The sequence below is a fragment of the Macadamia integrifolia genome, chromosome 3, assembly GCF_013358625.1.
Source record: "Macadamia integrifolia cultivar HAES 741 chromosome 3, SCU_Mint_v3, whole genome shotgun sequence".
In the NCBI taxonomy this organism is placed as follows: Eukaryota; Viridiplantae; Streptophyta; class Magnoliopsida; order Proteales; family Proteaceae; genus Macadamia; species Macadamia integrifolia.
In genome coordinates this window covers 34,460,135-34,484,416 of record NC_056559.1, presented here as the reverse complement: position 1 = coordinate 34,484,416, position 24,282 = coordinate 34,460,135, and the positions used below count along the sequence as shown (strand labels likewise).

General features: G+C 37.4%; 2 protein-coding genes and 1 pseudogene across 2 annotated transcripts; all 3 read left to right on the top strand.

Annotated features, from left to right (window-relative positions):
* Positions 1 to 1,822: 1,822 nt before the first annotated feature.
* LOC122073090 (crossover junction endonuclease EME1B-like) lies at positions 1,823 to 9,133 on the top strand. The gene is made up of 6 exons (XM_042637606.1): positions 1,823 to 2,046; positions 4,156 to 4,219; positions 4,330 to 4,448; positions 5,389 to 5,478; positions 7,907 to 8,021; positions 8,474 to 9,133. Exons 1-6 carry the CDS (start codon positions 1,838 to 1,840, stop codon positions 8,645 to 8,647), a joined length of 771 nt encoding a protein of 256 aa, XP_042493540.1. The 5' UTR covers positions 1,823 to 1,837; the 3' UTR covers positions 8,648 to 9,133.
* Positions 9,134 to 14,308: 5,175 nt separating this feature from the next.
* On the top strand, positions 14,309 to 14,978 carry LOC122073348. The gene is made up of 2 exons (XM_042637924.1): positions 14,309 to 14,405; positions 14,456 to 14,978. The coding sequence occupies exon 2, from the start codon at positions 14,556 to 14,558 to the stop codon at positions 14,820 to 14,822; it is 267 nt and encodes an 88-aa protein (XP_042493858.1). The 5' UTR covers positions 14,309 to 14,405; positions 14,456 to 14,555; the 3' UTR covers positions 14,823 to 14,978.
* Positions 14,979 to 19,666: 4,688 nt separating this feature from the next.
* LOC122074398 lies at positions 19,667 to 23,466 on the top strand (annotated as a pseudogene).
* Positions 23,467 to 24,282: the final 816 nt, after the last annotated feature.

The following is a 24,282-nucleotide window of genomic DNA, read 5'->3' as shown; positions in this document are numbered from 1 at the left end:
TAAAGATGGCTTAGGAACTTTACCCAAGATTTGGACTCTAATGGGTTCATATTCCGGGTTCAAAAGTCCAAGAAGAATCAAGATACGTTCTTTTTCAAGCTTCCTGTACATCTTAGCTTCGTCGTCAGGATTCGACAGGTGGGGATCTTTATAATAGTTGTATTCTTCCGACAGACTAATAACTGTGTTGTAATACTATGAGATGCTGATCCTTTGAAAGAGTGGTAGACCTTAGCTGATGTTCCTTTGAAGGAAGTGGTAGATCTTAGCTGAATCACCTACTCTATCAAAATCTGGTCAACGCCATCTTAAATTTCCTTGGCTGTGGCTTCGCGTATGAACCTTCTTCCAATTTCAGGTTTAATAGAGAATATCAGCCACGTAATCACAGTGGCATTCGCAGTCTCCCATTTCTGAAATGTGGGTCACTAGAATGTGGAGTCTTGATTCCTCTAGTTATTTATCCTAATCTGCCACAACTTCTCAAGGACAATCTCACAGAATGTGCCCAGTCCAGGTTGTTGGTAACTTGGTATTGTCCATTTTGACAATAGAAATCTGGTTATTGATACTTTCCATACTAACAGAGCTGGGATTACCACTATTTGTGCCACTAGCTTAGGACTTCACTGGTCCTCTGACCTCAGACATTTTGCAGAAATGCTATAGGTTAGTTGATTGGATACCCTAACCGAGTGGGTAGTCCATACTCTACCCACTTCTCCCAGAAAGCAGTATTGCTCAATTCCAGATATCAAGTAATCATCAAAAATATGAAACATTCCCAACCAGATATATATATATATATATATATATCTCAAGTTAGGAAAAACACACTAAACTTCATCTTATGCCTTCAAACAACATTATGTATTAATCAAAACAAGTAATCAGCCAAGAGGAGATACACGGAGCATGAAATGAACAAGCTCTCTACAGAACCAGTGATAAAATAGCGGCCAAAATTTTGATTTGTGACAACTTACATCAGAGTATTACAAGTTGGGGCTGAGATTCCAAAAGGAAGGACCCTTGGGTGACCCAAAGGGTTCTGATCTCACCTCTGATGGACTTCAGACTGAGAAGTAAAAGGAAACCATTCTCAGGCTTGGTGGTAAATGAGTAGCTCTCATTTCTTCTTCCATTATGATGCCAGCAGTCCTAAACATTGTTCCTTCTTGTTGATGATGAAGTTCTTAGGTTTCACAGTGAGATCCTCACATATGGTTGCTGATTTGTAGTTGTCTTTGGAACCCAAGAAGAAAAAATGGTTCAAAGGGTTGACGGGAAGAGGTGCATTGATCAAATCTCAAGTTGTCTTTGGAACCCAAGAAGAAAAAAGGGTTCTAACAGTTGAAGGGAAGAGGTGCATTGATCGAATCTCAAAATTAACCTTGTAATCTTGCTTTGGTACCAAGTTGCAAATTACAATAGGAGTAGAGACCGTGGGGAAAGAAGAAGAAGAGGAAGAAGGAGAGGATAGAGTTCAGAAGAATGGGCTGTAGTGATTTACTATCTCACCTCAGCCAGTTCTACTAAAAAGGCTTTTAAATTAAAGTACTAGATGTACCCTTACAAACATAAGTAATCCCCCATAAGGCAACATAGCATTTCTTTCCCAGAATATCCTTATTCTAATATTCTTCAACTGGATGCATCACTATTTGATTTTGTTGTCCTTTCATATCTACTTCTTCATTAGCTCTATTTTCAAATGTGCTACTGAATGTTTCCTAATATGGGTTTGTTTAATATTCATGTTCATTTTGGCTAGAAATTTCATTGAAGCTCTGCACATTACAAGCTTGATTTATTTTATCTGGAACACTATTGAGAAATGTTGTCAACTCTACATGTGGACTTATTGCAGCTTACCTCCAAGGGATCAGAAGTTCCATACGTGTTACTAGTTTATGAAGCTGATGAGTTCTGTAATCTAGTCATCAATGAATCTCTCATGGATCAAGTTTCTAGAGTGAAAGATATTTATCCATCTTACACAGTTTGCTACCTTACAAATAAGTTAATGGCCTATATCAATAAAAGGCAAGAACATGGTACCACAAAAATTAAGAATTGTCCTTTTCTTTTGTTTATCTTTAGTATTGTTGATTTGTGTAATGCTTCATGCTCTTAAGCTTAAGGCTCATGTTACCGTATGTACATTTCCATCTTTATGTTGCTAGATGGTGTTGTTGACTTTAATTCAATGCATATACATATTCTGCCTCTTAAAAAATTTGATGGTATGGAATTCCCCACACTTTCATTTGTTGTTTGGTTATTTTTTTTTAGAAGTTCATATAGACAACATCAAATTTTCTTAGAAGCTAATATTGAATCCTAACCGGTGGCAGTAAGTTAGTAATACAGCTTTTACTGAGATCAGTTGTTCTTCAGTTTCATCTGTCTAGAAACCTAATGGCATTCATTGACATATCTCTCTTATCCTTAGAATTTGATGAAGGGAAAGAAAATTAAGATCTGGGACAAGCGGAGAGCGGAAGGAAGAAAGGACCAAGGCTTCCCGTATATGGAGGAAGAAAACCCTAATAAGATTGGGCATTTGCATGATATATGTAAGAACATTGTTTGTTCTGAGTTGCGAAAAGAATTCCAATTTGAGGGATTTTGGTGAGTTGAATAATTCCCATAAACAAAATCAGCAGCATTTAACAATAAACCTTTGTGGATACTTGGAAGAAAACCTGTAAGTGGCAGCCTCTGTTAATTAACCAGTCCGATAAGGGGAAAACTAGAAAACACTTCAAAGAAAAAAGGAAAACTCTAAGTCTTCTGATAGTGCATAAGAAGTTTACACCTTGGAAAATGTAGTTCGGTTAAATACCATTGAAAGAGTGTCAACTAGGAAGTTTAAGTCCTCTAAAACCTCATAGGGCCATTATTTTTCTTGGTTGGTGGATTTAAAAGAAGCTCTTGTGCTGGACAACTTGCACTGGAGGGGGTGGTGCTTGGCACTTTGGCTAAGATGCTCGTTGTGCTATGGGGAAGATCTCTTATATATTTTTGCATTGCATTCTTCTTGAAAGGGTTTGGGAGTATTCTGTGGGAAGATTGAGAGTTTTCTAGATTTGGCCAATAAATGTTAACCATGTATTTATGCACCGGTAAAGTACTTTTTGGCAAGGTATAAAGTATCGCTATTGGGAGGGTGATTTTAAGAGATGTATTGTACAGTATTGGAGAGATGCAAGGAATGCTAAAGATTAGTATGGAAACACTTCAGAAAAAGTATGGATATGCTTAGGATACATGCAAAGCAATATTTTTTTATTTTTTATTTTTTCTTGAAGTGTATTTCATGTTTAAGTTTCTCAATAATGCATGATCATGTTACACAAGACAGAAAAAGGTAGGTAAATAGAACAATGAGGACTATCTAGCTGCCAACAAAGAGCTTCCACAACTAACTAAAACCAAACTGAAGATTGGGGTTTGAGTCTGAGAGCAACCGCTGACGTGCAAAAATTCCAAAGGTTAGGATAGTCTCCAAACCCCACTACTTCCCTTCTTCTATGTTGTTTGAAAAATAAGAATAAACATAAGGGCAAGAAAAATGAGGGAAAGGAAGAAGATGATGGGCTCCTTATTCAGGGGTTGCACCCAATCGCCTATGGCACTGCCTTGCTCCCTAGCAAGAGATCCTCTTGTCCCTCTGAACCTGTGAATTTGTTTAGGGTTCAGCATTGAACTTTTATCGTATTGACTGATTTCTCAATAAACCTGAATGTTTGTTTCTTTATGAATTCCTTCATCTTCTACAAATCCATTTAGTTTTCCTGAAAGCTCTGATGCATAATGGATGCAGTTATATATATATATATATAAAATAAAAAAAAATGGAGATGGATAGTGCTGGAAAACAAGGATATCAGTATAAATTTTGGTTTGAAAAGTTTCTTTTCAAAACATAAAATTGGATCACTATGAAGTGTTAACTATCAACCCCAAGAATAATATAATGTTTCTTCTTTTCTAATGGAGTGCTTCAACTCTTTGGGTCTATGTTAGTAACTTTTTTTGCATCTTAGGATTACAGCTTAAGTATCTTCTGTATCTTGTCTTACATTTTATTGGGTTGATAATTATGTAACTACTGCAATAATTTGAAGTATGGATTTTGACATGTTATAGGGATCAGGAAAAATACAAGAACCCATCAAATGATAATGGTTGGAGATGCCCACCAGTTGAAGAGGTTTGATCTGCTGATATAATCCACTTAGTACACTAGAGTTTTAGATTTATGGAAATTTCAAATTCATACCTTTTTTTTGTATGTATGTCTGAGATTTGCTTGCATTCCAGGTGCTGTCAAAATTAACCACTCATTTTGTTAGGGTACATTCAAGGCAATGCAGAGATGAAGCTGAATTAGCTGAGCATGTTGTTGGGTTGACATGTGGCCTTGCCACTTGCCAATTTAGGTATTGTGTGCTTGATATTTTTTATTTACCTTTAGAGCATAGTTTTTATTTAGTAATGTTGCTTTTACTTGCATAGCTATTGCCATTTTCCAGAATTGATTTGCTGGTTTTTTACTTATATCTGTCAAACAGAAATCACTTCTTATTATTTACTCCTTTTGTTTCCAATCCTTTTGTTTCCAATCTTTTTCTTTCATATGCCTACACTTTGCAAAATTTGTCCTAATGAATATAAATGCCAGTGATGGTTCTATTTTCTAGGACTCTAGGTTGGGCATGGTGGTGACTTGTTGCTTGTATTGTTCACTTCGATATATTTGACTCTTTGTAATGAACCATGTATGATATATGAATTGATTTATAATTTGATGTCTATTCATTCCTAATAAGTGTTTAAGTTTTACTTGAATATTTACAAGAAATAAAAAGGTTCTTTTGCTTGAATTGTATGTGTTCTAGTGTTAAATATTGTATGGAGTTGGTCATATAGAAAATGTATATAGCATACACTGCCAACCTAGTGTCTAAAGTCAAGCTACCATTTTGAGTATGGGTTTTGAAATCTAAGGGTTCCACTATGTTTAGAGGGCCTAAAATAGGGTTCCCTAAAAGTTTCAGGACAATTTGTTCATTTGGCCATCGAAACTTGCAGAAAAAAGTGTATATGTTGCGTCTTAAATTTTGGTTTTGGTTTCCAGCCTGGTTGAAACCAGGCTTGAAACCGAAACCTATAGCCTTGCTTTTCCATGCCAGAAATCTCCTAGTGAATGAAGAATTTATATGTTTGCTCGCAAATATTGCACAAGAATTTCTCTTGGAAGTTGGGAACTGTAATTACTATTTACAGAATTTTTTTGTTCAATTTAATTTTCTTATATATTGCCTTTTCTTATATCTCTTTCATTTTGTAGATCCTATTTCATTTGGATTTTTTTTACAGAAAGAAGTTGACACGCCTATCTGTAAATGCCAATGGTTCATTCGTTTCCAAGGATTTCATTGATAAGAACCTGATAAAAAAGAATGTTTGGTACGTATATTGTTCGTTCTGATAATGTAACTAGCACTAATAGAGGAGCACGTTTCTACTTTGTGGACATAGTACATTGTCATCTACTCAGTTCTACAATAATATTGATGCTCAACAACTAGAGACTTTTTTTTTTCTACCATTCCCACAATTTTCGGTTAAGGGAGTCAAAGAATTTGGACTTGAGGTAAATTCAAGCAAATGTCTGAGTATTTTATTGGCTTTTATTGGGAATAAGGAAAAGTTATACAATGAGTAAAGGGTTTCTTTAGTGTCATTTTACTCATACTTGTCATACATGGCTGAGTCATGTGTCCATGCACGTGGACATGTATTTTGGAACAATTGGCATCAAGTTCTTCCAATGGGTTTTTTTATTAGAGTGCATACTTTTGGTTATTAAAGTAGTTTGCATTCTAATAACACGCATTAAGTTTTGGATCTAAATTTACTTAATTCAAACTCAGCCAAAAAATTGGTCATATTTTAATATTTATGGGTTATGGGCTTTTAATTCTTTGGGTTTTATTTGTAATGTGCTTTCTTATAAGGCCCAAAAGTGGGGGTCTAAAGGGGTGTACGAAAAGTGATACTTAATTATTGTTGGGGTCCATTAGGGAATGTAGTTGGCTTTAGTTAAGTTTTCTAGAGAGTTCTATTCTAGTCAGTTGTGTGGGGCCCAAGTTGTCTAAAAGACTTGGGCTTCAACAATACTAAATTGTTCAGTATTTTAGACTCATTATTAAGAAAGTTAGCTACCTAAGGGTTCTTATATTTAGGAAATTTCCTTTTGTTTTCTTATAAATATGTAATCACCCCATGATGATAGTTAATTAATTTGTTTTCTTATAAATAAGTTATTTGGATTTGAATTATGTAGCCAAGAAGGCATCCTCTTTTTCTTTCTCCTCTACTCTATCCCTCTCTTCTTACTGTTCCTTTTCTTCAGTTACTATTCCCACAATAGCCTCTATCTCATCTATTTCTTTACCCAATGCAGGTTGGTGAAACCAAAAAATCAGCAAGCCTTTTCGACCTTTTTTTTTTTTAATTTTTAATTTTTTAAATCATGGAAATAGTTTAGATCTGGGCCCGTGGATAGCTGATCTGATCTCTGATTCCTTGACTGGAATCTAAGATTGGCTTTGCATCTCTACTTTAATAACTAATTTTTCCTATAATTGCACTTGTAGAAATGTTTTTCTAATTTAAAAATTGCTAATAATATGAAGAATATTTAAAAAAAAAGAAAGGCATTGTATCCCAATCTTTTGGGGTTTCTGAAGTCCAATAGTGATCCTGTCAGATTCCAACACCTGCACCTGCACTGATGTGATATATATTTGTGGATGGTTAGGGTTTAGAATGTTTTGTGTAGAAATGGTTTTCTAGGTGGCTTAGTGCAGTTTTTCATTGGCAATCAGCCCCTTGATCCCAAATCAAATTTGGGACTGGATCTCATGGTCCACTATGGTTTCATCTTACCCTGCAAGTGGTCTGTGAAATACTCTAAATTACCCCTTCGGATCAGATGTTTTGACCCAGCCAATCCCAGCCTGTGTCAGGATTGGCCAATATTTGGAACGGTGACCTGGAAGGCTGGCTTTGTCACCCCGTCCATTGTACAAGTGTCAAAATTCATGTCCCACACTCCCACCTTAACTGTTTGGCCCATCATGTATTCTATTTTCTCCTGGTAATCATCTATTAAACTATTGACTCTCTTTTAGGTCAAGGATAGCTGAAAAGGGCTTTAGTTTGCACATGGAGTAATCCTTTTGGGCTGAAATATTCCACAAGTAGAGGATTTCATGGGCTACGTGGGGCACCTTTCTTTTTGTTCCCCCCTCTCTAGGTGCCAACTAGGCTGCCACATGGCAGATTCTTCCCACCTCTGCGCATTGTTAGGTAACCCAGCACCTTGGTCAGTTGTGGAGCTGTTATTTGGGATGAGAATGTTTGCTGGAAGCAAATTCAGGGCTGACAATGGAGTTGATGATTCTATTTAAGACCACAGAACTATCTATGTCATCACTTACATTGTTTTGAGGGACTTATATAGGTTAATTTTGTACTCATTCATTCAAATGGCATTGTCTGGATTCTAAGGGGTTATAGAGGTCCTTGGCAGTATGCTCATCTGCTAAGGCATCTTCAATGAACATCCCAATCCAGTGAGGATATTTTTTGAAGCACCAATCTTTTGTGCTTTGATGACGCCATGACAGATTAGGTCAAAATTAAAATTTTTTCCCTTCTTTTAGATGTATAACTGTTGTCCTTTTTTTTTGGGGGGGGGGGGCATACGTACTCGGTACTCATAACTTGTTCTGACTTCTATTTTTTCTATTTTTATTGGTGTTATATATATATATTATGTTTTCTGCAGACATATTGTATAAATGTTCCTGTTACTTTCTGTTCTCAGGTTAAAGTCATTGGTTGCTATCCCGAAAGTACAACCTAGGTTTGCTGTTGCCATATGGAAGAAATATCCAACTATGAAATCTCTTTTGAGTGTTTACATGGATCCAAATAAATCTGTGAGTTGGTCTTGACTTTGTATCCATGATTGAATAGAAGTTTTCTGCTTGGTTGATGCTAGTGTCAATTTTTGTATTGCCCTTTGTCATTACTTGAAAATCATGACAACTGCCTCTCAAATTTTCATTTAGTCACCATTAGCAGATGTTTGGAACGCTTAATGAGCAGTAGTTGTTCCTTTCTAAGAACTAGTACATTAATTGGATATTTATCCCAAAAAATTCTTAAATTGGACACTTGAGAATATTTGGATTGTGCAATTTGTATGACTGATGGATCTTTGTACTCTAGAGCTGATCACTAATGAAAAGGTCAGAGTGGATGAGCTACCATTAATGGTATAATAGTCTCAAAATATGCAATCTAGCATGATGGTAAAAAGAAGGAATAAAAATATTTTCTTTGGCATTGACAGTGAATATATATTATCAATTGATTCTTCTGTTGACAGGTGCATGAAAAAGAATTCCTGCTCAAGGACTTACCCTTGGAGGGGCTGTTAGGCAACGAAGATAGGAGGCTGGGTGAGGTCTGTTCCAAGAGAGTTTACAGAATACTCATGGCTCAAAGTGGAAGCATCAAAACTGATGATGTTGAAGATGGTGCTGATTTCTTTAGGTGCTGATCAGTGGAATGATACATAATGTAAATTCTTGATTATTATTGCTGAGGTGGTGAAAAAATACGGTGCTCACCATTCTTAGAATTGTTCAGTTAACATCTTTGATGTTCTTTGTATCATGTCTGTATATATTTTTGGGAGAAGTCAACACCCACAATCGTTAGTGAATATTGTACAGTTCCCGAGATGCCATGTGGTGGCAATTGGTATTTGATAGACATGAGTTGGTATATTTTGTGGAGAATACCACATCAGTCTCATTAGTCAAGTTTCAGCCTAGGGCAAGTATGCAGTAGAGGTTGAAGCATGGTCTAGAGTCATGTCAAATTCCGCAAATGCCACTAACTTCTAATATGTAACAATGTAGGTCATTGACATATTTGTATTTTTCACTTCGGATATGGTTTTAACCAATTCGGTAAAAAAAAATTTGTATTCAAGTGGATGGGTTCCTTCACAATAGGGACCCACCCAATGTTTGACAGGACATGTGGACAAAAAGTTGGCGAAATTTACATTTTGAACATTTTAAGTACTTTTATTTTTTATTTTTCAATGAATATGTTCTCTGTTTGATGAACTACATTTTTGCAACTAGTAGATTTGAATAACATGTGCTAAAAATAGAATTCAAATCTCACTGTTTCCACAAATTGCATTACTGGCTTTCCATGTTCTTGAGTATGTTACCTCCTACAAAGATGATTTAGTCAGGTTCTTCCTGTCTCTAGTCAAATTGGTTTGAAGTGTAGGGAGGGAAAGTTGGCCGGTAAATTTAACTGTGCATGAGGAGTGGTGATAAGGAATGAAAACAAAGTTTTATGGTTTATAATCTTTCTATGCTGTTTCCCTCAACTGTTACCCATAATCAATTTAAGCTCTCATTTCAATTGACCAATTTTTACTAGACTGAATCAATTACATCAAGTCATCAATGGTATTCATAGATTTCTTGCAAATCTCTGACTTTCTGCCTACCAACCACATCCCAGGAGGCTGACATGCTTCACTTGTGTCATCCAACTTTATCCTTACGGCAACTTCAATGTATCCTAGATGAAACATGATCATAGAGACGGTAGAATTTAGATAGCTATATAAAATCATTAGGGGCAGTTAGATGTCTGGTTTGGTGCAGGACACCATTCTCAATGTCCATTAGGAGTTTCTATTCATGACTCGACTGTTTCTTTCTATTTATAATATCAAGAATAATTCATTTCACCTTCTTTTTTTTGGGGTGGGGTGTTGAGGATTTTGATTACTGCTTCACAAAAAATTTAGAAAAAGTGATGGTTGCAAATACTCCATTCTGAAGATGTTGCATGTTATCAGATAGATGATGCGACAATGGAAGTCTTGATTTATCTTCTAGACTATAGAGATAAGACATGTGGGAGGCCATATGGTGTGTATGTTTCCTAATAACATTAGATCAAGTTTTCTTAAAATCACCATGAATGGAAATTCATTCACCGTGACCCATCGTGATCATATACAATGGGGAAGAAATGGGGATTACATCTGGACAAATTCATTGTTCAACCACCACTGAAGAAAAACTGTGACTGTGGATACTATTGAAAAAATTTATAGCCTTCCTAGAGCACTTGTAAGCTAAGCTATAGATACCATTTGTCTACTAATTAAAGAAAGTAATAGCCTGAGTTTGGAAGCCCTTAAAGCCAGTATCGCATGGGAGCGAGACATTTTTTCTTTTTGTTAACGATGGGTATCCAGGCTTTCGGCCTGACTAGTCTCGTAGGCCCATATAGATCCCACAACCGCATGGATCAGCAGCTCATACCAGGGTTGAATGAGAATCATTCAACTTTCATTGAAAGTAGTGAAGAGCTCTAAACAACCTGTGTGTGGATGGCCTAAGGTGTGAGGGTGGCCCAAGGTGTGCATGCGAGCGAGACATGTATTCAATATACATTATTGTCCCATTGATATAATAGTGGGTTCACTCTGTCTTGGGGTTGTTGGCCTGTCTTATCACTGTTTAAGAATTGAAATTGGAACGTGCATTCCAATCAATTTAGATTGAAATCTGTTGGATCTAATTTTCAAAAAAATTGGCTGATTTCGGCCCTTTTTGACTGATGCCCACCGAATTCCAAAAGAATCGAAATCGAAATCGGTGGATAATTCTATATGGTCAGTTCATGTCAAGGACCTTTGGTAAGTTTTCATATCCAAGGGTTGATTCTAAAGTTCTTCAGATCAATTTTAATCAGGGTCAGATTAAAATCGATGAAGACCAATTTAATCTCTAATTCCATGTTTTAAAACACTTTTCAGAAATCAGGATCAAAACTGGCATTGATGAGTCATCCTATTCCCTTTTAATTTATTCCTAAATGATTGTATCCTATTTCCCGTCAATTTTGACTGATTACAATCGATTTGGACTAGAATTGGCCAATTCCATTTTTTATAACACTGCTGAAAATCTTATAGATTGATTTGGTCTACTGACACACCTAGGCCTTGGCCTGGAGATTTGCAATGCTAAGTGGAATTCTTGCTTGAGGGTTGGTGACTTGATAAACTCCTCTCAAGTGCATCGGTACTTGACTTGCATCAATTTCTTTACTTTGCAAGAAATGTGATCTTGGCCCCTATTGACTTTTCCATGGATCTATTCTTGACCTGGGTCTACTATATGATGATCAATGGGTCCTTGAATTTGAAAAAAAAAGAAAAGAAAAAGTCTATTATAATTACTTTATTTCTTATCAATGTCTCCTACTCTGAATACTGGGACATCTTCCAAATCATGAGTTTTTGACAAATCTAAGCGGTGGAGCCTGTGGGACTAGTCCTCTTAAATGCTAAATAATTCAAATCAATCAGAATCCGCCGGTTAATGATCGATATGACTGGGTCAATTTAAAGAAGTTTTATCATTCCTTCTATGTAGTATGGGATTTTCCCTTTATAGTACTGCAGTTCAGGATGAAGTGATCACATTCCTAGAGGAATTAAATGATTTCTAAACCAACACTGATTGATTGAGAGAGATGGCATTTTCTAAAAGAAATAAAGATACTTCTAAGATTAGCATGATTTCGGTTCCCTTCAACCATACTCTATGCTTTCTTGAATGATTAATTCTATTGAAATAAAGAGCTTGTTGTAAAAATTGAAATCGCAATAGAAGGATTTATCGTTGTTTGATAAAGTAACTATGTTCATAGGGAAATGAGAACAATTTTTACTAAAAATTAATGGAGAAAGGATTAACATATTCATTTTCTCATGTCTTTCTGTGTTTACAAAGAATTCCTAGTAACCCTAATAGTTACTATTGCAACAATTTACAAGGAAACGAGAGATACAAAATTCTTGAATCACTCCCATGTAACCATAAGAATTTTCATTGGGATCCTACGGGTTTTTAACGGCTCTTAAAAATCAACCCACAAACCCATGTGATAGAATACAAGACATCCTATCACAGCACTTGGTTCTCATGGTAGTTAATTAATATTTTGACATATAATTCTAATATTCCAACAAAATACGCATTCTTCGAGTGAAAATATTTATATATCTATATTATATTTTTCGTGTCATTCATGTATTAATATATGCTTCGTATACATAATTGTATACATTAAAACAAAGACAAAGTTTTCTTTCATTGGTGACCGAAAGATCAAACGATCCAGATGTAACTCCCACCTCTTGCCCCCCCCTCCCTCCCTCCTATTATACATGGTTGCGATAACTCAGCCCTAAAAATAAACACTCAAAAATTCATTTTTTTTTTCTTTTTAACAAAATCAAAACCCCTCCCCCCCCCCCCCCTTTTCCCATCTTTTAAATGAAAACAAATGGAACCTATGTGAAATTGCTGACTTTTTTACTGGATTGGAAACTTCTGTTTTTGAGATTGATGGTATGGACTGATGATGCTCCACAATTAAGATAAGATAAGGCCATTGCCAGCTTTTCTGTAAGGGCTTTTAGTGATGATCAATCTACTCTCATTGAAAAAAGAAGGGTTTCAGAAACTCCTAATACGTAATAATGGGCCACCTTTAGAAGATCTACAGCCCCTGAGAGAAAAAAGAGGAAGGGCTAATCATACTTCTAGTGGCACTTTAGCTCTTTTTTCTTTTAGTGGGGATTAGGGTATATCTTGATAGAGATTAAAGAGTGGGAAGGTTGAGGATATGTTTTCTTCTAGGGATATAGGTTTGTGCTTCCCACTAAAAGTAGGCTACATCAACACTAGTCCCTCTTAAGACTATTCTCTATAGTAAAAAGATATTGTTGAAGTGGAGCTCATGGTCCCAATATTAAAATCACTTTTTACAAGATACCCAAGGAAGACTCACCTCAGAGAATGAAGCCATGAAGGTGGCAAGTCGCTTTCATGCTATGAACTGTTATCTTTCAACCAAGTTCTAAAGATTTGAAGTTTTATCCTTTTTTGAGTGAGCTTCAATGATTTATGTCTTTGATTTAGGAACATCTGAATCAGAGATAGAGAGAGATTAGATGCTGATTGTTGATTAATACTGATGATAGTTCCTCTCTATAATTTCTTTCACCAAAGGGGTAACACCCATGAAACTTCCCCCTTTGCTTTTAGTCCTCTTTAGAGGACACCCTGGGTCTGGCATGAAGCTCGACAGTAATTTCTCGTGCCATGCAAAGTAATGTTACATGAGTTCCATGTGCAAAGATCATGGGATTTTAGCTTGTACGAATATAGAGTAATATTGTATGGTGTATACATTGATATTGTTTTTTTTTTTTTTTTTTTTTTGAAACCATTAGGAACACATGACCTGGTCGATTCGCTGGTTTGAACCATGTATGTAATGATTAATAAAGTCAATAGTTGCATATTAGGGTTTTAAGAAATCGATGAATTGAATTCACACAGATTTAGTCTGATTAATGTCCGATTCTAACTGATTTTTACCAACTGAATCGAAAATCAACCCTGACCGATTCGGCTTCCGATTCCAAGTTATAATTCCATGTTGCATACCCACCTGATCAACAAACACCTCAATTGGCCCGTGCTGATATTCTCTCTCTCTTTCTCTCTCTAAATTGACAGCCCCAGTTGGCCAGTTGTCTAGATATCATTACTTCACCTTGTTAATATTTTTTTTATGGAATATGATCTTATCTTAGGATTTCATCCTTCGTATTATTTAAAGTAGCGAGGAAATCTAGATCTAGTAGGAATCTTCTCTACTCTCCCTTTACTGCAAACAAACATTAGAAAAGAGACACAAAAGGCCCGCAAATTGACATTAACTGATCAAAGCTATAGAAACGCTCCCCTTCTTTTCAAACAAAATGTCTTGTCCACCTTTGTGTCCACCCCACCACCCCACTCTACAGTCTCTCTCTCTCTACTTGATATCTCCTTATTCCGATCAATGGTAACATATAAGCAAAGGCTACATGCTAGACAATTAGATATTGCTTGGCTGGCCATCAGCCTTTTCATCAGTTCCCACTGATATCTCTCAATCTCTCACCGTCTTTTCAAAATAATATTATCACAAACTGCGCATGCGAAGACGACAGAATACACATAAGAATGCTGAGTGGGTCCCAAGACTGGCCCCCACTTCCCCTCAATCCTCCACCACCACCACCACCTTCACCCACCTCTCTCTCTCTCTCTCTCTCTCTAAGTCCAGGCTCCAACATCACACATGCACACCCGCATTGTCTTCCCCTCCAACTTTCCCTTCCCTCCTCTCTTTTCTTTCAAAAACCCCACTTTATCTTCACCGTCCATCAACCATCCATTACCATTATCCCTTCCCTCACTACCTTCTCTTCTCTATATAAGGAACACCCAAAGCTGTTCTTCCTCTCCTGAGAGGCAAAGGGTGTCTTAATTTCAAGGAAAACTCTGATACATATCTATATGGAGAAGTGTAGATCATATCCAGAGTACTCTTCTTCTTACAGTGGAGTAGGGTTTGGGTTCGAGGATCGATCAAAGTCCTACCACTTCAATGGTCCTAAAGGGAAGGATCATGGGTTCACCACATCGACCGACCCAGAACTGAAGAGGAAGAAGCGTGTCGCCTCTTACAATGTCCTCACCATGGAAGGTAAGCTCAAGTCTTCTGTGCGTAACAGCTTCAAGTGGATCAAAACCAAGTTCACTGATATCCGTTATGGTGTCTGAAGCTGCATGCACTCCACTACCATCATCTGCATATGGGTTCATGTCATGATCCATTCAAACCGAGTTGTATATAATTTGGAGATTTGTGGTACCTGTGTGTTTGTGAATTGAGATTTTCCAAACTAAGAACTTGAAGAAGAAAGTGGATTTTTCATATTTCATGTTTCAATTCCTTGAATTAATATCATCTCTCTCAAGTGCACAATGGATCTGACTTGCTCAGTGGCTCAAAAAATCTTACTTGAGTACATGAGTAACAGTGACTCAACCACTGACTCGGTATTGACTCACCACTTCATAGTGACTCGTTTTCTTTGTTTCAATTATAAGTAGTAAGGTTTAGATGTTGGGAGTTATAGAGGTATAATCCAATTCGTAGGTTATTTTAGACCTTAAATGTGTCCATATATCATTGGATTATTTCCATCTAATAGCTTAAGCATTTGGGTTGAATCTCCAGGTGAAGCTTCTAGTATCAGAGCCTAGATGTGTATAGCTCTACATAATCGTTTAAGCCTACAAGACAATATGGGAGTTAATCACCACTCACAGCAAGAATTGTATTGGTTGATCTCAAGCGAAGCACATCTTTTCTTACCTTTTTTTGGTAGAAAGTGGTCATTTATTCAGTAGATCTGATTACTCACCTGCCTTTGTGACAATATCAACAGACAAACAGCGACCAGAGTTGGGGCCAAATTATCTTATTCGAAACGGACAGGGGCTTTCTAGCAAGGGAATCAACAACAAAGTTGACAACCATTGGAATAAAAGCAAAAGTACATTCTTCTAAATAAGTGGCCACATGCCTGATGTCCTCATTCATCGGTCTAACAAGAAGTGTGGAATCTCGTGCTGGCGACCATAGGTAGGAAATAATCTCTTGGTTATCACACTCCACCAACATTTTATCTACCCCATCAGCTAAGGCTGCCAAAAGACCCTCTCCTTATGATCTCTTGATTATCACACTCCACCAATATTTTAGCACATCTTTTCTTACCAGTTCTACAAGAGTCAATTTTAGTATCTATACCTCTGTTTTCTTACTTCAATTCATATGGACTCAACCAATAATTTTTACTTAGGTATTCCTCGCATATGCCTAATTGCATTTCTCCACATAGAAAAAATAATTTCCCAATTCCGAAGTCATTTTAACACATTTCTCACGTACTTTCACTTGATATGAAATTCAGGGATTATTCTGGTCAGCAGGAACTATGTGGGTTTCACATGGTTTAAATAGAATCATTTTAAAATTTTAAGGTATATAAACTCGTTTTTACACCAATTTTAAGTATGATGAAATTATAGATGAAAATTATTTTATTTGAACATTTGGATAGATTTTGAGGTCAGTAAACCACATTTTAACCATGTTTCCCCTTTTAGGGGCACTTTAATAATTACTTCTGTAAGATCTCTATTGTGTTCAAGATTGTTGGAAATCTCCTAAACCTTGATATAAAACCTTCCTCCGGTCCTAAAACAAGTGCTCATCATTGTCATGAGTACTCTCTAGAGTGACAAAATGAGGTATAAATAAACTATCCTTTATAACTGAGGCTGTAAAACAACAAAAATTGTTTGTTGTCTCCTCAAATTATTTGATGAGCTGAATCTTATTAGCATTTCTCGAGAATGCTAGAGCCCAACAAACGGTAAAATTGAACATTGGTTTAAAATCATCGAATGCACAATAATAATAAAAAAAAAAGAGGGGGTGGGGGAGAGTACCTAATGCATGTGCAAGGTTAGGGGGAGTGAGAACTACCCAGTCTTACCCTGAGACTGTCAAGAGACTGTTTCAAACGCTTGACCACTAGGTCGCAATATCGAATGGACATATATGATTTGAAAATAAAAGCAACTGTCTATACTACTCTTCTCTATCGATTTTGAATTAAAATATACTAACTAACAGTTAGTTCAGGGTGTTAGAGACTAGCCATAAGATATTTTAAAATTAAGTGAGGGGCTGCACGAGACTACTCCATTGGGTTTGAGCTAAAACACACTAACCCTTCGCCTAGGATGTCAGGGACAAGCAACTGATAAAACTCATTCATCGAGGCTCATAAGGTATTTAAAAATTGGGATGGGCTCCCACACAACCCTACTATATAAGTATGAAATCAAGATGGAGCCTACTAAGTATGTTTTGAAACCAGCATGGGGCCTGAACGACTCTACTACGTTGATTTTGTAATAAGGACGGGGGACTGCACGACCCTACTATGTTGGTTTTCAAAATTTCAATAAAACCTATGTTTATCAAATCATTTTTCTAGAGCTAGCGGCTCAACAGATGAGAAGATTGGGATGAGAGGGGCATAGAGGACTTTTCCAAGGGAAAGAGGAGAGAGAGAAAGAGAGAGAGATACACAAATATGGTTATACTGTTAGTTTACCAAGTCTTTTCACTTAAAAAATTAGTCAAAACTCGATTTCACATGTAAGATTTTATTTTGAGGAATATGATTGGTTTAGGGCTTCTTCCATTTTTTGAACCCTTGATTTCTATACTTACCTTTCTTGGGCTTTTATTGATTTCATTTTACCATTTCCTTGCTCTTACCTTTGATTTCATGGGCTAGTTGTTTTATTTTTAATATGAAATTATTGTTTTGTTCATCAAATTAACCATGTGTTTATTAAAGAGCAAGAGTGAAATTAATTTCAATTTCAACAGTGAAAAATATCCTCTGCTATTTCAGATTTTCTATTCTATTTGATTTCTATTTCAATGAATTAAGGTGCAAAAATCTAATCAAATAATTTCTGAAATAGAAATATCACCCCATGAAATTCAAACAAAAATCATATCAAATCAGGCCTATTAGTTTCATTTTGTGCATCTTGGTCTTATTTTGTCATTTCATTATTCTTTCCCTCAGAAAATGGGTAAATTTCTATTTCAAGCTAAAGATTTTATTTCCAAACTTTTATTTTTTTTTATATTTCAAAAGCCAGGATTGATGGATGAGTTTTTCTCCTTTAGGCTGTGTTTGGTAGCCAAGAGAAAGAGAAGAAAAGAAAAAAAAATACAAAAAATTATACTATTTTCTTGGTTTAAGAAATTCTGATTGTGTTTGGTATGTTCTGAATCAAGACAAGATTCTTATTTGAATTTCAAAATTCACCTTGGAACGCTGAAGGATTTCTGCTGTAAAAAAAAAAAAGGGGAAAATTATGAAGTTACTCACTTTTGAGTTTCTTTTTAGAAAATTTTCCAATTTAGGTTTCACTTAACAAAATTATGCAATATTGAGTTTAGGTTTACAAAACTACCCACTACAGTGTCTCTCTCTCCCTTGTGGCATTTTTGTCCCTGCCATGCCTTCTCGACCCTCCCTTCCCTGCAACTCCATCTTCCCCTATCCCATGACCACCGCAGTTTTTGGCAACGAATCTGCTGCCTCCATTATAGTAGTGGCAGCATACCGCATCTTCTGTCTCTCTCCCACCTTGTTTTCTCCTCTCTCTTGCCCCGCTTTCCCCTGCTTTCTCCAATGGAGAGGTTGTCAAAGTTGGGCATCATTTGTCAAACCCTGTGCATCTCTACCACACTCACCACACTCGCTGGACCAAACCAGACGCTATGTGTTGCCCTTGAGCATCACACCTCATACTTCTTGCCATCCCTCGCCTGGCCACACCATCCTACGCATCACTTCCACACCATCCTGCAACCCCGCTCAGCATTAGTGGCATTGCCAAGCTGCACCGCCTAGCCGCCAAACACCTCAACCATCGCACCATTGCCCAGTCACTCCAATCTCTAGACCACCGTGTGCATCACACCCCAAACATAAGAAAAGAACAAGGGAGAAGATGATTAATCAATCCAAAATATTAAAACCCACGAAGAATTCCTCTCACCATTTGAATATTCTTTTGACAATTAAACAAGAAATTTCTACGAAAAAAAAAGACAATTACACAAGAAATAGGGAGGATCCTAACAAATCGAACACCAAAAATCCATTGGAGCTCTCGAATGTGGGGCTAATTTCAATGGGACCCGATTCAACGACGGAAGGATTTCTCTGCTGCTACACCCCAAAAAGCTTCGGAAATTAGGACTTGATGTCAGCAGCATATCTAATATGAATTGAGACACAAAATTTCCTCTTTTGCTTCCGATGTTGGTAGCGTATTTGAGGAAGTTACTGATTTGTGGCACTCAGCAGTAGAAAGAATAGGGGAGAAGATGAGTGATCGTGGTTCCAAAGAATGGAGAAGACAAGTAATCGGGTTTGGATCTTTGAAACCATAGATTTCAAGAAGTGGGATGGCGTCATGAAAAGCACCTAATCTTCAGCGAGGAAGGAATAATGATAATCAGATTGGATTGCAGCTGAGGGTGGGGCATGAGTAAGAACTAGTTGGTGGTGGGGTTGGAGAATGAGGCCCTCCTCCTTGGGAGAAAAGTTGCCTTCCTTAAGATTAGGCCTGAGATGATTACCGCATCGAGAGTGCTGGCGTTCTTCTGTATAACATTCCAGGTACTCTTCGGGGTGAATGGGGTGGCAGAAAGAAGAAAAAAAAGAAGAAGGGGAGCAGGTGATCTCGTTGAAAGAGCTGTAATCGGAGAATGAGAGGTAGGGCTAAAAGCCTAAAATGATCAAAAGAGGTCATTAATTGGAGGAAGAACACTGTTTTGGATAGTTTTGTAAATCCAAACTCAAAACAATGTATTATTTTTAACTGAAACATGAAGTGAGTAATTTTGAAAGAGCAATCTTGAGTTTGTGTAATCAAGTAATTCCCACCCACCAACACCACCCCCCCACCCAACCAAAAAGAAGTCTTGCGTTAAACACAAAAAAATAAAAATAATTTTTCTTTTCTTTTTGATGGCCAAACGCACATAACTTTTTAAATTTTTTTTAGTTTATTTTCATTTCATTTTTTTTCTCTTTTCTTGGCTGTCTATTCTTCTTTGGGCAAATTTGCCACCGCCTCTGCCGCAATATTGCTCGATCAACACTTCTTGATAGTGTACATTTGATAGGATTAGATCCTCTCGACCCATGAGGATTCCGATCAGAGAACCGCCGGAGCCACCGCAAAGGCCCCTCGACAGCCTCGTTCCTCAAGAACCCGACGTTGTAGAGGACATCTTGAACGACGAAGGAATCGATGAGGGCCTCGTGGTACCTTGGCTCTCTTCTTCGGGGTACCGCCTCATGGAATGGTGAGGTATATTCCTAACCCCTTACCATATTTGCTTGGATTTTGCTTCTTTTTAACCTATTACCCAATATGCATACCATGTATTTGATAATATGTTTGAGTGGGGTGGCTTATACTTCTTGTGCCTTTTTTGCGGTGGAATTGTGTTGTAACGTCTTCCAATATGCACATGTTTTTTGCAGTGCAATTTTGTTGTGACGTCTTCCATAATGCATGCTAATTGTTGTCTTGTGCTTATTTTACATACTTCTACACATGTCCCTGAATTTTGCTCCATATTTTTTGTTTATATCTCTGCATTGAGTGCATTTCCAATCCTTGATCAAATCCACCTCATAGTGCCATGGCTCATGCTATTTTTTGTTTTTCCTTTTTTTTTATTCCCATTTGTTTTCTTTGGATGTCTTAATCATATCTTTCATAGCCCCTCTTTTTTTATTTGGTAGGGTTATAGGCTTGTGTGCTTGCATCTTAGTGATATTGCCTTAGGTTTCCTTCCCCATATAGGATTAGGGCTTAAGCTCACCATCTTAGTGATCACACATGCTTCCCTGCATGTTCTACTCAGCACCTAACTATCAGCTGGTGGATATTAGGTATATTGGCTTAGGGCCTTAGACCTTCCCCAGCACACACTGGAACAACCTCTTCCTAGCTCTACCACACAACCCTCGAAGTCTTATCAAAATATGAAGAAGTGAGCTACATCATCTGATGGATTCTGTTGCATCAAGTACCCACATTATTTAAATTTTTGCCTTTTGTGTAGCTGCCGGCTACAACCTGAATACTAACTTTCAATTATTCAAAAAATAAATAAATAAAACTTTTTAGTGGGGGTGCAGTGTTTGGCTGCTTCAATTTCTTATATATGTGAGAAATCTGGAGTTCTTAATCTCGACTCATTTAACTTGAGCTTCTCTACTTTTACCAATCTCGAAAGGGGGGCATGAACCCACAGAGCTAACAACTATGGATTCTCTTCTTCAATTCCCAACAGTTATGTTCTTTTCATTCCTGGTATTTCTTTTCTACTTGTTTTCATGGAGGTCAAGGAATACAAATCTCAACAGTAGCAATAAAAAAATTGCACCAGAATCTGCGGGGGCATGGCCAATAATTGGTCACCTCCATCTGTTAGGTGGTAATTCCATTCCTCACATTACTTTGGGAGCATTGGCTGACAAATATGGGCCAGCTTTCACCATTTGGCTTGGTATGCAACCTGCTTTGGTGGTAAGTAGTTGGGAGGTAGCAAAGGAATGTTTTACTACAAACGATAAGGCTCTTGCCACCCAATCCATGTCAATCGCTACAAAGCTCATGGGCTATAACTATGCTCTATTTGGCTTCACTTATTATGGAACTTATTGGCATGAGGTACGCAAGATAGCCATGCTCAATCTTCTATCCAATTGTCGGCTTGAGATGCTCAAGCATGTCAGAGCCTCGGAGATTGAAGCCTTCATAAAAGACCTGTACGAGATGTGGGCGGAGAAGAGAAACTTGACTTGCCATCATGGCCAAAACGTAGTCTTGATTGATATGAAGAAATGGTTTGCAGATTTGACACTAAATATTATCGTCCGAATTGTGGCCGGGAAGCGATACTTTGGCCCGGCAAATACTGCCTTTGATGCAGAGGAGGCGCTTCGGTGCCAAGGAGTTAGAGATCTTGTTCACTTTACGGGCCTATTTGTAGTGTCAGATGCATTTCCCTTTCTCGAGGGGTTGGACTTGCAGGGATATGAGAAAGCTATTAAGAGGACGGCAAAAAACTTGGATTCTATAGTTGGAGGATGGTTGAAGGAGCATCAACAGAAGTGATCATACGCTGAATATGCCACCAAGGCCAGAGGTGATCAGGACTTCATGGACGTCATGATATCTCTCATGGAGGATTCAAAGCTCTCATCAGCAGATCATGATGCTGATACGATCATCAAAGCTACTTGCCTAGCGAGTGCATAGAAGAAAATATTTTTTCATTGATTTTTTATTTTTTTGTCCCATTGATTCTATTGATTTCATAGTTGGTTGTGGCAAAGATTTTAGGACTCACTGGATATAAAAAGAAAAGTTAAAAAATATTGCAAATATTTCTTCTTAGTTCTTAAGAACTTGTCATGTTCTTTTTATTGGATGAAAAAAGAAGAAGGTAGGGTTACAACTTCTTTTTCATCGATCTATGATTATAACAAGATTTTCCCTGGTTTCGTCCATACGGTGCGAGTGTCTATCTGTAGAATATGTGTTTTAAGGAGGTATGTGCTTAAACAACCAACTAAATTGAACTGGCTCAACATGGGTAAACCTTTATGGGTTAGGTTCAACATGACATTGAGTCACTTCAGAACTAGTCAAGTCCGTTCCAAGAACAGAATTGTTGAACCAGTTTGATTGGTTTGAATAAATTTTTCATTTCCAACTTCATCATCCCTAATGATCTTTATGTAAATAACTGGTTTTTGCTGAATATGATTCTCGGTGGCAATGACACTACTGTGATTACTTTCACATGGGCTCTTTCATTACTACTCAACAATCCACGCGTTTTAAGAAGAGCCCAAGATGAGTTGGACCTACACGTTGGCAGGGACAGACAAGTGGATGAATCAGATATAGTTAAGTTGGAATATCTCCAAGCAATAGTCAAGGAAACATTACGGCCCATTTGATAATGTTTCTGCCGTTTCTGTTTCAAGAAAAGGTAGAAACATAAATTTCCATTTCTAGAAACAGAAACAGAATTGAAGGTGTTTGATAGTCATGTTTCTGGAAGTCGATAGTAATCAGCGAAAAGAATGGCCACTTGTCTTTTTCAGAAACGGCTAGAACTTGTTTCGCCTGGATCGGATTTTGAACCATAAATTGGTAGAAATTTCAATTTCAATTTCTGAAAACAAGTGAAAGGAAACAGTTTTATCAAACGCTTTTTGTTTCGTTTCTGCTGTTTCTGGAAACAGAAACGACAAAAATGTATTTCTTGAAACGTTATCAAACGGGCCCTACATCTCTACCCTGTAGTTCCACTATCTGTTCCACATGAAGCCATGGAAGAGTGTACCATAGCTGGTTTTCATGTTACTGTAGGAACTCGTATACTGCCAAATCTCTATAAGATACACAGGGATCCAAGGGTATGGTTGGACCCATCTGAATTCCGGCCATAGAGGTTTCTTACAAGCCATGTGGACGTCGATCTTCGAGGTCAGCACTTCGAATTCATCCCTTTTGGCTCCGGGAGGCGAATGTGTCCTGGGACTTCTTTTGCGCGTCAAGTCCTGCACTTGGGTTTGGCTCATTTGCTTCATGGCTTTGAGTTTGCAACCCTTCGGATGCACTTGTGGATATGACAGAGAACCCAAGGCTGACCAACGTTAAGGCAACACCACTTGAAGTCTTTCTCAGCCCACGTCTTCCTCCTAAGCTTTATTTATAGAGCCTTGCTGGTTAAAAAGGAAAAGCATTGTTTTTTGAATGCCCTTATTCCCTCCCTTTTGGAAGGGAATTCTTCGGAAATGTTGGATTTCCCTGGGTCTTGTTTTCAATAATTAAAGAGTGGAGCTTAGTTCTGTTTCAACATGAGCCGACCACTTCAAGTCATTTGAATTTTTTTTTTTTTGATGATAATAAAAAACTTTATTAATTAAGGAAGATAAGATCGTACATGACTGCTAGGATTAACAGTGTTAATGTAGAGCCTATTGTTCATAGCCCTTTTGGCTAAATTGTGCATAATGAGAGGGACTGATTAGTTAGGCTGGGGCCAAAATATGGTTTTAAATAAATCATTATGAACATCAGGCAGCAGTGGCAATGAGCTTCAATGTCACAATTTGGTGTTTCCCTTATAAAGTAGATCTTCTATCTTCTTAGAATTATTCCAGATCTCTTCTATCCTCCATCCTCCGTCTGATGCTTGTTTCATCCCATAGATATGCCTCGAGCCTTGGCCTCCAACGTTTGTTTTGTCATCATATAATTATCATAGTAAGATATAATTTCCTCCATTTAAAATACAAGTGGCCCATCCAGTAATATTTTTCCTAGGATCGGTGACAGTTGAACATATTAAGTCATTTGAATTGATAAACTGAGATAATTAGCCTTCTTTTATGTGCGACTGAGAAAGGCCAATATGGGCTATCTAATAATGATCTGTTCGATACCATATCGATTTTGAGGATGGCCGATACCCATTCTGACACTATGTACTAAAACCATGACTGCCACATCCATCTTACCTCCACCGCCA

Bases quoted from the DNA above. Each gene is read 5' to 3' on its own strand.
- LOC122073090 (XM_042637606.1), top strand. From the start codon at position 1,838: ATGTTGTCAACTCTACATGTGGACTTATTGCAGCTTACCTCCAAGGGA. The intron at 4,220-4,329 runs GTTTGATCTGCT...CTTGCATTCCAG, and splicing joins GATGCCCACCAGTTGAAGAG to GTGCTGTCAAAATTAACCAC. The intron at 8,022-8,473 runs GTGAGTTGGTCT...TTCTGTTGACAG, and splicing joins ACATGGATCCAAATAAATCT to GTGCATGAAAAAGAATTCCT.
- LOC122073348 (XM_042637924.1), top strand. From the start codon at position 14,556: ATGGAGAAGTGTAGATCATATCCAGAGTACTCTTCTTCTTACAGTGGA.